Below are 14,344 nucleotides of genomic sequence, written 5' to 3'. Positions count from 1 at the left end.
TTCATCGTTTTCTAGTACATAGAATAAACTTTCTAGTACGTACGACCTAAGTAACAAATAAAAGTTTATCGGTAATAGCTTCTTTAATTTGTCAAACTTTATCAAATGTCTGGGAAATGTCAACAAATGCTGCGGTACAGTATTGCTTCGTTTCATAGGCTTCGCTAATTGTTTCTACCAAGCGATGAACCCGCTCGATGGTACCATTTTATTTCCTGAACCCAAACTGATGACTTGGTATGAGGTTTTTTCCTCTGTTATTGGCATTGCTTAGGTTAGGTTGGGTTGAAAAGAGGGTGCAGATATTAATCAGCCCCATGCCACTATGGACACCTAAGCCAGTAATCGGCTTGTTGTGAGCTCTAAAAACTATAAAGTAACCTCTTAAAAGAAAATTTTAAGTTAGGAATTCCGTGCTAATTACAAAATCCTTATTTATTTTCAGTACCACTACCCTAAGTTGGTTCATATCTGGTATTGTGTCTCCACCTAAGTGCCTTTATCTGTTAGTCGCGAAAGCCGGGCAATGACAAAGGAAATGCTCCAACGTCTCATCATCTTCCCCGCATGCCCTACACATGCAATCACTTACCGCACCGATTTTACATAAGTGAGCTCGTAGTCCTATGTGCCCCGTTATGATACCAATAGCTATACTGACCTCCTTCTTGCTTCCTTTCAGTAATAGCCTCGTCTTCTCACGATGTGGATCCGTCCTACCGACCTTTTCGCTGTTCCACAATGTTGCATGCGCATTCGTCGCTCACTCCCTTAACTCGGACTGCGTCGACGGCAGTCTCTGGCCTTCACCGCCAAATCGTCTGCCCTTTCATTTCCCCTTACTCCGTTATGGCACGGCACCCAAACGATGCGGATTTTTCCATCCTCAGAGAAGGCGTTAATCTCCTTCTTACACTGCAAGACTGTTCGTGACCTTACCGTCCTGGTTGTTATTGCCCTTATGGCAATTTTACTGTCGGTAAAGATGTTCACACTCGACGTCCTCGCACCACACCACTTCACGCATTCCGTGATCGCCCGAATCTCCGCCTGCAGGACCGTATCATGGTCAGGCATTCTTAAACAGATCTCAGTCCCTGGGTTCTCAATGTAAACCCCCAGGCCCACTCTGTCCTCTAGATTTGATCCATCCGTGTAACATGATCTTCCAGATGGCAATACTACGGTTTCGTCAATCCAAGACTGTGCCGATGGCAGCAGTGCCTCGCACTCGACTTCAAGGTTCAGCCTCTTCCCTTCAGCCCAGGTATCCGATCGGAAACCTCTTCCCTTCCTTCCAGGTTTCCTATCCTATCCCTTCCTTCCAGGTTTCGTATTGGCATAAGTCTTTTCAAAAATATGCATTCAAGTAGTTTAGAATGTTCTGGTAGTAAGCTTATTGGTCGATACGATTTTAGTTTTTTGCCAGGTATTTCAGGTCTCTGAACCATTTTTGTTTGTCCAACTTTCCATTGAGGTTGTAGGGAGCATTGCAGTAAACATGCATTGAAGATGTAAGTTATAAGTGATGCGGCTTCATTGGGCAATACCTTTAAGATTTTTGGGGTAATCAAACCATGGCCTGGGGCTTTGTTTATCTTGACTCTCTTGATTTCGCTTAGAACTTTCGGTAGCTCGAGTTGATGCAATAAGCAAAAAATTGCCTTAAGAATTGCTTATCTACATTGCCTTTTATCCATGCGCTATCTCCTTTTCCAAATGTATGATTAGTTTTACTTTGTTTAGTTTTTTGTCATCTTCCATAAGGAGTATTCTGATGTTTTAGTTGCGCTCAAATTTTTAATTTTTGATTCGAAGTTCCCTAGAATTCTCAGCCCATAGAAGTCCAATCACTAGCCGCCTTGATTTCTTCAAAGTTATTAAAATGAAACTGATCTAGTTACTGCAAGTTTTTATCAAAATCCATGGATTCCCGGCTCGGTCGAACTTAGCCCCCTCCGACTTGTTTATAAAAACTCTAATAAAATTCTTGACTTTTACATTTTCTTACAGGTAAACCATGTCCCGGAAAAACAAGACCCCATAAGACTCGATGTAATGCCTACTACAAATGCACAGAACTTAATGTGGATAAGCATGTCTGGGTACCGACCCAGTGCGAAGAAGGACTTGTGTACGAACACAGCCTGGAAGTCTGTGTTTTGCCTGCAGACGATTGGGAGTGTGGACAAAAGGATCAAAGCGAAAAATCGACAACCTCCTCAAAAAAGAACGATCAAGGTCCATCGCATAAGGAAGCCGATTATTACGTAGTTTCCAATAGCAATGACGAGATGGATGAAAATTACATCAACGACAAATACGACGATGGCAAAGTGGAAATTATCATAGGCACAGGAATTAGCAAGGAAGAAGATGATGAAGCCAATGAAAATGATGATCTCTACGATGGAAGTGGCAATGGAAGCGAAATGGTGGAATTAGACGATATGATCAATGCAGAAAATCGAGAGACCAATGATGTCGTTATGATCAAACAAGAAGAAAAACCACAAAAGTCTCCCCCAATGGATATGGAGAAAAAAGAGGAATTGAATGAGGTCCTTCAAACCATTAAAACTAAAGCCGAAATTGGCCAGCCTTCCTCTAACATTGATCCCAATTTGACTGCCCATCTACAAAGGTTGACACAGCTGGTAGATGGTCTGAAGCAGACATATCAGGCACATAACGAAAAGGAGCCGACACAAGACTTAAGACCTGATCAATTAAATGCCTTCCTGGCCCATTTCAATATAAAGAATACAATCGATAGCCTAGATCCCAATGGGGAACACGAGACAGTAACGTTGGCCAGCATAAAGACATCGAACAAGACTACGGGAGTCAAAAACGAAACAAATAAAAATTTAACCCCAGAGACTAAAGTGGTTCTAACCAATATTATACCCAAACGATATGGCTCTCAGCACGGCACTTCCAATGGAGGTGGATACAGCAATTCTCAAATTGTGGTAAATCGTCCAGAGGGAGCGGTTCTATTTGCCTTACCAGCAGATCACCATTTTGGCGAGCATGCGGAGCACTACTCAGATAATTCACCAAAAATATCCCAAGAAACTTTAAAGACTGTGCTGGAATTATCCAAGCAAATGATAGCCTCCCAGAATATGCCAAATGTAATACAAAACCCGGCCTACTACACACCCTCGCTGGTGCAACCTATTCTGCTTGCCCAAAGCCCATTTTCTAGCGATTACTATGCCGGAAGACCTGACCAACATTTGGATCACTCTGGCGGATTTAACAGTGTCTTCAGCAGTGATTATCATAATCGCCGTTACAAACCCTACAAGAAGCCTGCCAAGAATTCATATGACAATCCCACTACCATCATACACAACAATGTCATACCATTGCATTTGAGTTCAACGGGACCGGGTTCAGGTGATAAACAAGTACTGGATAGCTATGGGCAGAAATTAGGCCTATATCCTCCTATCGATGTTCAAGGAGAAAGGCCTGATATCCTGGACAATGTCTATGATCATGACCATGACCACCACCAAGAGGAATACGAAAGTAACAAATACTCGACCCACACAACTCGAAGACCCTTGACCACAGATACGCCAGCCTATGGTAATACTGTGCGTCCCTTTGATTTTCATCCAACCTCGGCCACTTTCAATAAATATTTTACACCCAGTGAGCATTTGAGCAATCACAATGTCAACAATATCTTTCAAACGACAGACAATTATGGAAATCTAGTAAAGAAAAGAAGGCCTTCTTCAGCCTCGCAGATTTCCTCGGCATACCATGGAGATGCCTCAAATCAAGATAATTATGGCTTAACACAAAGTGGCTCAAACCCAGGGTATCAACATTCCAGCCCACAGGCAATTTATTCCGAGGATCACATTCAGCAACATCAGCCCCAATATCCGGATAGTATCGATGAGGATGAATCTGATGTTATCACATACACCTATGGACACAAAAAGCCAGTGCATGTAGATGGAAATCTACATCTTCAATACGCATCAGATGACACGGCTCAAGCTGTGTTTAGTACGGGTAAAAATCCCTACATGGGTAGACCCTCTTCAATGTTTACCTCCAATTCCTATAACACGTTACCAACATCATCATCATCTTCCTCTGCCAGCAAAAACAAGTACAACCGTCCATCTACGGGCTATAGTGAAGGATCACAACTGGTAAATTTTGGTGGAAATTTTATAAGCGTTGATGTTTTCCAAAATTCCATACTTCCGTTATTAGGAGGAAATACGCCTGCGGCCAATGTTGAGGTCATAACCTGTGCGGCCGGGGTAAGACAGCCCAATACAACGGACTGTACTCGCTACTATGTATGCAGCAAGAAGGATGGCAAAGTTCTCTCCTACTCATGCCCTCCATATACAGGCTTCAATAGTGCAACTCGCATATGTGATGCTAGAACGTATGCCCAATGCAGTCCTGACGTAGCATCCAACATGTACCCCAGCTACTCCATATCAGAAAATAAACGCCTACAATTGGAGACATTAAAAGCTTTACAAGAGGCCAAGCGCAAACAAGCTCTCCAACAACAGCAAGCTCAACAGGTGGCTAATATTCTGCAACAATACTCCGCACCGATAGAGAGCCCCGGTGAAACGAATATGCTGCACTCGTACATGCAGCAGGCCGCCTCTTTGGCCTCTATTGCCACCAGTACCACATCACGGCCCTATGTGACAAATTCGCCGACGAAAAAAAGAAAATACTACTGCAAGGAGGGAGATAAGATAGCCGACCAGACATCCATCAATAGCTATTTTGTCTGCTACAAAAATGCCCAAGGCCAAATGAAGGGCCACAAAATGACCTGTTCCAAAGGATTGCTATTCTGTCCGCAATCGACCATGTGTACCTTGCCATCGAAATGTTCCTAAATTTAGGGGATTCTCCAATGAACTCGTTATTTATTATGTAGTACCCTAGATTTTTTAAGAATCACTTTGCCACCTATTTATACTACCCCCTCTCCTCTATTAGTTGTAAGCAAAATATTTATTTATTTAAAATAAACAATGAGAACACGAATACGAATAATTCGCCTTGCAGAAAGCGTACTGACGTTTTTTTTTACGCGAAATTTTACAGGCGCACATGTCGGTTACAAAAGTAATATCCCTTCAGCGATTGGCGGTCAAATTGTGTTTCCAGTAGAGCGAAAGATGCTCCAAACTAGGCTTGGAATGGTAATGTTATCAGGCCGACCGATGCCTGATCGGCTTCTGACGATCTTGCGGACAAAACCAATTCCATATCGTCTTCGCGTGGCTGCCAATTGCCTTGGCCAGAGAAGGGCCTCTGGCAAAAACGTAGACCCCTCTAAGAGGTGAATGAATAAAAGGCCTTCAGATCACGAATCCATACTTGGGAGACTAAATGACTTTTTATTTATTTATATCAGCTAGTGGCAGCTGGGCAAACCAGGGGTGAGGGGGGCTGGGCAAACCAGGGGTCGTTCTCCAAAGACGACATTCACCCAGTAGCTATTTACCGGTTGAATGACCCGCATGATATGCCGCTTGATCTAGAGGTTCTCTCTTGTAGCGCTGAACCCCTCGCTCTAAATCATGTAGATCTACCTTAAAGCTTCTGGGCGGTGGATACCTCTCCACAAGATGATGATTTGAATGGTCCCTGCAAGAACAGGCCAAAGGGTATTGCATAGACAGCATGTAGTTATGTCTTCGCACTGGTAGGATCTTTGTCTCCTGATGGAGGTGGTCCACATGAGAACTGAGGAGACGGTACTTGGAGTGCTGCAGGCTAGTAGGTAGGGTTAGGTTCAAAAGAGGGTGCAGATATTAATTAGACCCATGCCACTATGGACATACACCTAAGCCAGTAGTCGGCCTGTTGTGCGCTCTAAAAACTATAAAGTAACCTCTAAAAAGAAAATTTTAAGTTAGAAATTCCGTGCTACTTACAAAATCCTTAATTGTTTTCAATACCACTCCCCTAAATTGGTTCATGTCTGATATTGTGTCTCCACGTAAGTACCTGTATCTGTTGGATGCGAAAGCCGGGCAATGACAAAGGAAATGCTCCAACGTCTCATCATCTTCCCCGCATGACCTACACATGATATCCGCACCGATTTTACATAACTGAGCTCGTAGTTCTATATGTCCCGTTATGATACCAATAGCTAAACTGAATGGTCCTTATGTTGCACTTTTTCTCCATAGCAGTCCACCAAACTACTGAGGCGTAAATAAGTATTGGTCTAATCAAGCTCCTGTAGAGCCAGTAGACTATCCTAGGATTCAGGCCCCATTTCGAGCCTACGGCCCGTCTACATAGTACCCAACATCTGTGAGCCTTCTCAGTACGCTCCTGAATGTGACACTTCCAATACAGTTTCCTGTCCATGATCACACCTAAGTATTAGACCTTGTCAGATATCGAAATCGTCTTATTGAGGAAAAGTGGTGCGTTAAATTGGCCCACCCTCGTCTTCCTCGTGAACAGGCATATTTCAGTCTTCTCTGGGTAAACGTTGCGACCTCTGGGTCTAGCCCAGTCATATGCCATATGCAAGACCCTTTCGGCCCATCTGCATAGCTCGTTCGGATCCTTACCCCTTAGAAGTATTTTAACATCGCCAACGTAGCAGACGGGTTCAAATCCCTCCTCAGTCGGCATCCGTAATAGGTCATTTACGGTGGTCACCCAAGGAGTGGCGATAAAATGAATCGTCGGGATATGATACGATCTCTACGCCGTCTGGAGAGGGTGGAATGGCGAATAGGTAGATGTTAAACAGTGCAGGAGATATCACCCCACCTTGGGGAACTCCCTGTTTCACTGTACGGTTTTCAGATTTCTTAATATAATTCTCGTCCCATCGTTTCAGGCATGACTTGAGGGATGTGTTGACGATGTTCTCAAATAGTTTGGCATGGCTGAATGCCTTCGATAGGCCCGTATCACGAAGACCGTCCTCTCACATGGCCTGGGCTGATCGAAGACACGGCAAATGTGTGCACCCAAAGCAATTTTTGTGATATGCGGTCTTTGAAAGCCACACTGATGTTCGTCGAATGGAAATTCTGCAACGAGGCTCGGGAGGTGTTGTCTCTCAATCGTTTTGGTTACTGGTATGTGATGGAAGATAGGTCTATAGGGCTCTCCTTTACTCGGGTCCTTTCCAGGCTTCAGTAGCGGGATCACTTTACCCATCTTGCAGACATCGGGTACTCTAAGAGTGTTCAAAGACTGCTTGAGGACAGTTGTAAGGTAATCTCAAATCTTCAGCTTCAGTGTGGAGATTCCGTCGGGCCCAACGCCTTGGAAGAATTGGCGCCCCGGATGACATTCGTAATTTTGTCCACGGAAAATTGTGATGGCTGTCCATTTGCTCGAAGACCACGGATACGACGAATGGCCAATCCCTCACCTCCACTCCTTAAGCGTCGCACATTGTATCCGTGACAACTCTAGGTGTTGGTCAGCTTTGTCTCTTTGATCGCGGCAACCAACATGTTCTTCTAACTCATAAAATCTATTAACTCGTTGATTTTGTCTCAGAGGCCGTTGCAATTCAATTGCAAGAACGATACACTTCCGGGCACTGGTCCGGCAATATTGGAGCTGGGGTGTTGCTATTCCCACATGGGAGAGGTCGGAGGGGCCATACAACCGGCTGCCATGGGAGCAAGTCTAATGAGGATAAATAGTGTTGGAGAATTTGCACCCACAATATGATCGGGTTTGAACATACAAATATCAACTATTGTAAAGCCGCTGCGACGCCCCTATAGATCCTCCTGATGGTAAGAGTGTATAACATTTTATTTAAAGTAATTAACGATGAGGTAAATGGTAGACATACAGCCTGTACTCTTGCAAGGAGCACGCATTCTACACCTCAGTTCCTTGCAGGCCTGAGAAGAAAGTTTGAACTGTTGGGCACATTGATATGATGCTTAAGCGGAACGGCTCAATAACTCGCTAAAATATGCATGTCGTCGAACTAAACCGAGTTTCAAATAACGACCGTCATGGTGGATCACAAAAATGGCTAGTCTAAGGAAGTGTTGCAGTAGACTATTCAATAAAGCGAAAGTCCATGTCGAGTTTAGAAGATACAAGAACGAATTGAAAAGGCTCAGAACAAATCCTAGATGGATCCGGTTAAGATACATAACAGGCCTCTAGGCTGCGGAAGTTCGTATACTCCACACTTATTACGGCAGGGTACATTCAGAAGTCAGACAACGTATGAACAATATCAAGTGAGGAAACACTTGAACTGCTAGTGGTAACACATTTAATGGACAACTCTTGGACGGACCACGTGGCGTCGAAAGGAGTTGCCACTGATTTGGGTTCATCAGGGATTGTTAAAGAAATTGTGTCTGAGTCAAGAATTCTTTGGACTACTTGGCTTAGGGAGATACACTTTGCTTAAAGAAGCATGTCGTTAAACCAATGGTATGGAGGAACACATTGGTAATTTTCTTTCAAAATGAAGAGGTCGATGTAAACATATCTCAGTGCTTAGAGACCTAAAAATCACATGTCTTGACAACAGCCAGCCCATAGCAAATGTAGGTTGTGAGGATGAAATACTGTCGTACTTACACAAGAATCATGGAGAATTGGAACCCTGAACATGGTCTAGTTTCATAAGATAAATTTGCATGAACACTCTAAAGGTTCTCCTGGTGGAAGGAGGTTATGGCATTGTTTCTAACAAAGAACCACGGAATATGAGAGTGGCAGGAGTAACAGGCAGAGTATACTCACCAGATGATCGGAATTATACCGACTTTCTGTCGCTGTCCAGATGACTACTTGGCTTAGGGAGATATACTTTGCTTAAAGTAGTATGTCGTTAAACCAATGGTATGGAGGGACACATAGGTAATTTTCTTTCAAAACGCAGGAAACCCGTACCAAACGGAAGCGTCCTATAAGTTTGTCATATTTTATGCTGAAGACTATAAAGAGGTATATAAACACAATTATTTGCCGAACATGAAGAATAAGTACCCAATAGCACATTCTAAAAAGAAGTAATCATATCGTTCCAGTCTTTAAAAAATTAGCTATCATGCTGAAACTTTTTACATAGGCGATATCATCAGTTCCTTAGTGGAATGTTCATGGGCAAAATTTGCAATTTGATATCATCAGAAATCTTAACTACATTGGAAGGATTTATTGATCTCGAAGAAATCGTTTCTCTATGAAATGCATACACCACTAACCAAGCTTGACACTTTGCCCTACTATCTGTCTCCTTTCCAATGTATTGGGTTGCCCAAAAAGTAATTGCGGATATTTTAAAAGAAAGTAAATGCATTTTTAATAAAACTTAGAATGAATTTTAATCAAATATACTTTTTTTACACTTTTTCTCTAAAGCAAGCTAAAAGTAACAGCTGATAACTGACAGAAGAAAGAATGCAATTACAGAGTAACAAGCTGTGAAAAAATTTGTCAACGCCGACTATATGAAAAATCCGCAATTACTTTTTGGGCAACCCAGTATATGTGTTTTGAAAATTTTCCATTGCATAAAAATTTTCGATCATTAAGCTCATCCTAATTTAATATTTTGCGAACACATTTGGAATGGCGAATTGGATTAGTCCCATCTGTGTACTTTTCATTCGATTTCGATGAAATTTGGAAATCTCAGTTGTTTACGACGATTTCGCCATAATTTGCACTGATGGTAGCATCTTAGCTCATTCAAAATCACCGTCAAAAGTGTATAAAGACCGTTCTCCTGATTTTAATTTTCCTATATCTGTTCCAAGCAATATTCAAACAGTCTTACTTTTCTATGTCCAATAGCTGCCATTTAGAGTTCAAGATATAAGATACCGGAATTTAGACTTCCGTCCTTGGAAGGGGTCACCCTGCGGCTGTCGAAGGAGACGAAGTACCTAGGCATAGTCCTCGATTCGAAAATGTCCTGGAAGAGGAACACCGAGGTAAGAAGCCGTAAGGCACTGTGCGCTTTCTACTCCTGCAGGAGTATGTTCGGTGGTGACTCCCAGGATGATTTATTGGATGTATACGGCCATCGTGAGACCAGTACTGGCCTATGGAGCACTGGTATGGTGGAATGCCGTAGGGAAGAGGACGCGTACGAGAGAGTTCGAGAAGGTTCAGAGAGTGGTCTGGATCGGGATCACATGGAGGCGTGGCTGGATATGCAGCCCATTGGTGCCTATGTTTGGAACTGCGCCGCCAGGGTCGCGCTTAGGCTGAGGGCGCTCGGCATGCTGATTCGATTCTGGGCCTTATAGATACGGAGGGTAGAGTGAGGACTATCTCTGACTACCTGGCAACAGTGCCGACTGGAGTGAGGGCATTCGCGATTCGTTTTCCTGAGAGGGGCGAATGGAGGGCGGATGGTGTACTTGAGGAGAATGAGACCTCGATCTACACAGATGGCTCCAAGATGGAGTCAGGGACTGGAGACTGCCGGACGAGTGTACGGCCTTTCAGGCAGAGGTCTGTGCCTTTGCAGTGGCCGCAAGAGAAATTCTAGTAAGGGGCTTACCACCCTCGAAAATCAGAATTTATGTGGACAGTATGACGGCGCTCAAGGCCTTGGGGTCGGGGATAGCGAGTTCGAGATGTGTGGCGGAGTGTTTGGAATCCCTGAATAGGCTCCGGGCCCACGATGTGACGCTGATATGGGTTCCTGCGCATGAGGTGATTCCAGGAAATAAGAGGGCGGACGAGTGCGCCAGGAGGGGTTCGTCTGCGCAGATCGAACCAGTCATCGGTCTTGCCTACGTGCCGTTTGTAGAGCTACTGAACATAGTAGATGGGATGGCCAGGGCGGCATTGGTGGCGGGGTGGGACTCGGTAGATGGTTGCCGGACTGCGAAGGCGCTAAGGCCGGTCATCGACCGCAGGAGGACGAGGAAGTTGCTGGCGTTCGAAAAGAGATCGATGGGTACTTTAAAAGGGGTTATAACCGGACACTGTACCATAGGCCGCATGGCGGCGCGCATGGGGATACCGCACAATGGCTTCTGTAGGAGTTGCCTCGATGAGGATGAGGAAGAAACTATTGAGCACTTGCTGTTTTCCTGTCCGGGTCTGCAGAGAAGTAGGCTCCCCTTTCTAGGGAGCCGTTTCTTCTGTGATCTGGGTGATCTTGCAAACGTACGAAGGCTTGAAAAAGGTTTATTTGACAGTTCTATCCATATTAAGTTTTGTGAATGCCGGTGTAAATATATAGCAAGTAAAAGCATGCTAAGTTCGGCCAAGCCGAATTGGGAACCCACCACCATGGATGCCAAACTGTCAAACCAGCAAAAATTAAATCATCTAGGAACTGAACAAGGATAATATAGAGACTGGTTTATATGGGAGCTATATCAGGTTATAGACCGATTTGGTCCGTACTTGGCACAGTTATTGAAAGTCATAACAGAACACTATGTGCAATATTGTAGCTAAATCAGACAAAAAATAAGGCTTCCAGGGGCTCAAGAAGTCAACTCGGGAGATCGGTATATATGTGAGCTTTATCAGGTTATCAACCGATTTATTGATCAGGTTATCAACCGATTTGTTTGTGTCATAACAGAACTCAACATGCTAAATTTTAGCTAAATCTAACAGAAATTCCGGCTTCCAGGGGCTCAAGAAGTCAAATTGGGAGATCGGTTTATATGGGAGCTATATCTCAATCCGAACCGATATGGCCCATTTGCAATCCCCAATGACCTACATCAATAATTACCATCTGTTAAAAATTTCAAGCGGCTAGCTTTACGCGTTCAACCGCTATCGTGATTTCGAGAGACGGACGGACGGATCGACTCAGAATGTCGCGACGATCCAGAATATATATACTTTATGGGGTCGCAGATGAATATTAAAGTGGGCCTATGGTATAGTTCCTCATACGAAAAATTGGCACCGATCATCAGAACCATGAATGTTAAATATTGTAGAAAGAGGATCAGGTCAACATTTTTAAATTTAAAGAGAGAACACATTTTGGACAAATATTTTTATTTTTATCGTTCCCCGCCAACCCTTGATTGCCCGGAACCCAGCACAATCTGACAGCAGCCCTAAACGTCCATCGCCCGACAAGATTAAAACTCCCATGACCCGCAGTCATAGTTTTCAGCGTCGATTGACTGTTAAATCCTGACACAGGATAACATCCAAGGCCCAGATAATTGTAAAAACCTCAGGCTGAAAGAGACTGCATCCGTCCGGGAGTCTATGTGACTCCTTAATTCCTAGGAATTTGACGGAAACATATGCTCCGGTACCCCCATTCAGTTTGGACCCATCCGTGTAATCAGAGAGACCCGACACGGTGTCATGTATTGGTTCAGACCGAGAGGGCTCGATTTGTTTGATGCTTTGGTCCTGTCTCCTCAGAGGAGGCGGCTGGGATTACAGTGGTCTCAAGATCCTCTACAGACAAGGTCGGACATTAAACTTGCAGGAATAGTTTCCTGACTGAGTCCAATATAAAACCCATCTTTCGCCATCTCTCTCGGACGCCTCTCGAGCTGTCTGTATTGCGCGTCTCTATCATAGGTGAATTCTCTCCTTGCGTCTCACTCATTTCGAAATCGAATGAAGACTCTTGCCGGGACAGATTGTAGCCATATCGCTACCATAGCTGTGAGCACCACACAGGCTGGAACTTCGAGCTCCTATCTGAGTGGTGCCCATAGCTGTGTCGGGAAGCTGTGAGTTCTTGCATAAATACTGGGTGCATATGATGCTCGATAAGACAAGACGAGTTATTTGCGACTTAAAATAACCAATGACCAGCATGTTCCCGCGGCGATCGGTGCTTTGGACCGGAAAGAGCTTGCTCACCTACAAGAATTTGTAGACCTCCACATACAAATGTGGTTAGAACAAGCTAACATCGGTAACAGCGAGCATGATTCTATACGTACGGAAGATCCCAATAAAATCCCTACTGCTCGAGGGTACATCCGTTCACTCTGTTTCTCGAACGGGATTGTTCGGGGATAGGCCTATACGCAAAAGAAGATCCCATTATTTCCGTGCAGCGAGAGGGTAACCTTTGGTTACCTTGTTCTTGACGTCGTAGGTCAGACCCAGGATGCACTTATAAGGAGAGGTCTGGCGAACAACTGAATACAATTATTATATTTTTGTTTTGATTTTGCAATAAATCATAATGTCATATGCTTGTTAACCCATAGGTCACTTTATTTACCAGCCGAGCGGTTTCGCTAGCTTATGGATAAATTAAACGCTCTTCCCGCTAAATGCTTTGTACTTTAATCGTCGTTGGCAGCACTGAAATTATCAAATATTAACAAAACAAACAAATTAAGTCATTTCAATTTTAAATAAATGTTTCTCGGAGTTCATAAATGTGATTTTATTAAAATCCTAATCAATTTTTGCAATCCAGAACTTATAATCATTGAAAAAATGTGTTTCGTTATTCCTCTTTTAATTTTGTCATTCAGATTGAATGATGACACAAATGTTTAAATGAACGGCGATAGTAAGCAGCAATAAGATTAGCTGCTTAGCTAATCGGGGATAGAATTGTTCTCCATACAAACTAAGCGAGAAAATCCGCTTAATGGGTAAATAAAACAAGGGTGTTTTATTTGATCCGATATTACACACATAAGCAACAAAACAGTGTTATAATGATGAAAATACAACTTTAAATCTCATTTGAAGAAAATAAATTGTAAAACAACGTTTATTCGAAAACCACTTTCACATTTGCACTAACGGCATTTGCCAATCAAGGAAGTTTTGTTGGGGGTAGATTTTTGTTGTTGTGCTAATGACACTACCTCTTAATTGTACCATGAGTCAGACAATTGGTGGGGGGCTGTAAATAGAAGAGGTCAACCACCAACGTTAGTTAGTAGTTCCAAGCGGTTAGAACAGGGTTTAAGCTCCTACATCGCTCCAAGATTTTTACCTCGGTTTTTGTTGGGAGATACGAGACATCACAGCGAACTAGTTATCCAAATGGGTCTGACTAGCAGTTGATAACACACACATTTTAGTGAATGTTCACAAGAATATAACCGCTAGGTGTTAACATTTGTGAGTGTGTGTGCCCACCACTATTTGAACCCCATTTACACTGCTCAGTAAATCCGGATTTAAGGCTCTCGTCAGCTGATTTTATAAAGGGAAATCAGATGATCGAGCCAGAGCCAGTGTAAACGAGGTTTTATACTAATTTTATTAATTGGGAGAAAAAGATAAATCTTAACGTCTTTGTGCCCCATAGATTCTTTAATGAATATGCCGAGCGTTTTTGAATTTAGATTACCAATCTGTGGTTGGCAACTCTTAGCCAGCTGTT

The 14,344-nt window shown here is 43.3% G+C and overlaps 1 protein-coding gene across 1 annotated transcript; it reads left to right on the top strand.

Annotated features, from left to right (window-relative positions):
• The first annotated feature begins 1,359 nt into the window (after nucleotides 1–1,359).
• LOC106088378 (uncharacterized) lies at nucleotides 1,360–4,904 on the top strand. Its single transcript, XM_059365510.1, has 3 exons — nucleotides 1,360–1,429; nucleotides 2,014–2,483; nucleotides 2,520–4,904. Exons 1-3 carry the CDS (start codon nucleotides 1,360–1,362, stop codon nucleotides 4,902–4,904), a joined length of 2,925 nt encoding a protein of 974 aa, XP_059221493.1.
• Nucleotides 4,905–14,344: the final 9,440 nt, after the last annotated feature.

This window comes from Stomoxys calcitrans, chromosome 3 (genome assembly GCF_963082655.1).
Source record: "Stomoxys calcitrans chromosome 3, idStoCalc2.1, whole genome shotgun sequence".
In the NCBI taxonomy this organism is placed as follows: Eukaryota; Metazoa; Arthropoda; class Insecta; order Diptera; family Muscidae; genus Stomoxys; species Stomoxys calcitrans.
This window is presented reverse-complemented; position numbering and strand designations above follow the sequence as displayed.

Coding starts and splice junctions, on each gene's coding strand:
- LOC106088378 (XM_059365510.1), top strand. CDS start 1,360: ATGCATTCAAGTAGTTTAGAATGTTCTGGTAGTAAGCTTATTGGTCGA. Junction 1,430..2,013: donor CGATTTTAGTTTTTTGCCAG/GTATTTCAGGTC, acceptor ATTTTCTTACAG/GTAAACCATGTCCCGGAAAA. Junction 2,484..2,519: donor AAAATCGAGAGACCAATGAT/GTCGTTATGATC, acceptor AAACCACAAAAG/TCTCCCCCAATGGATATGGA.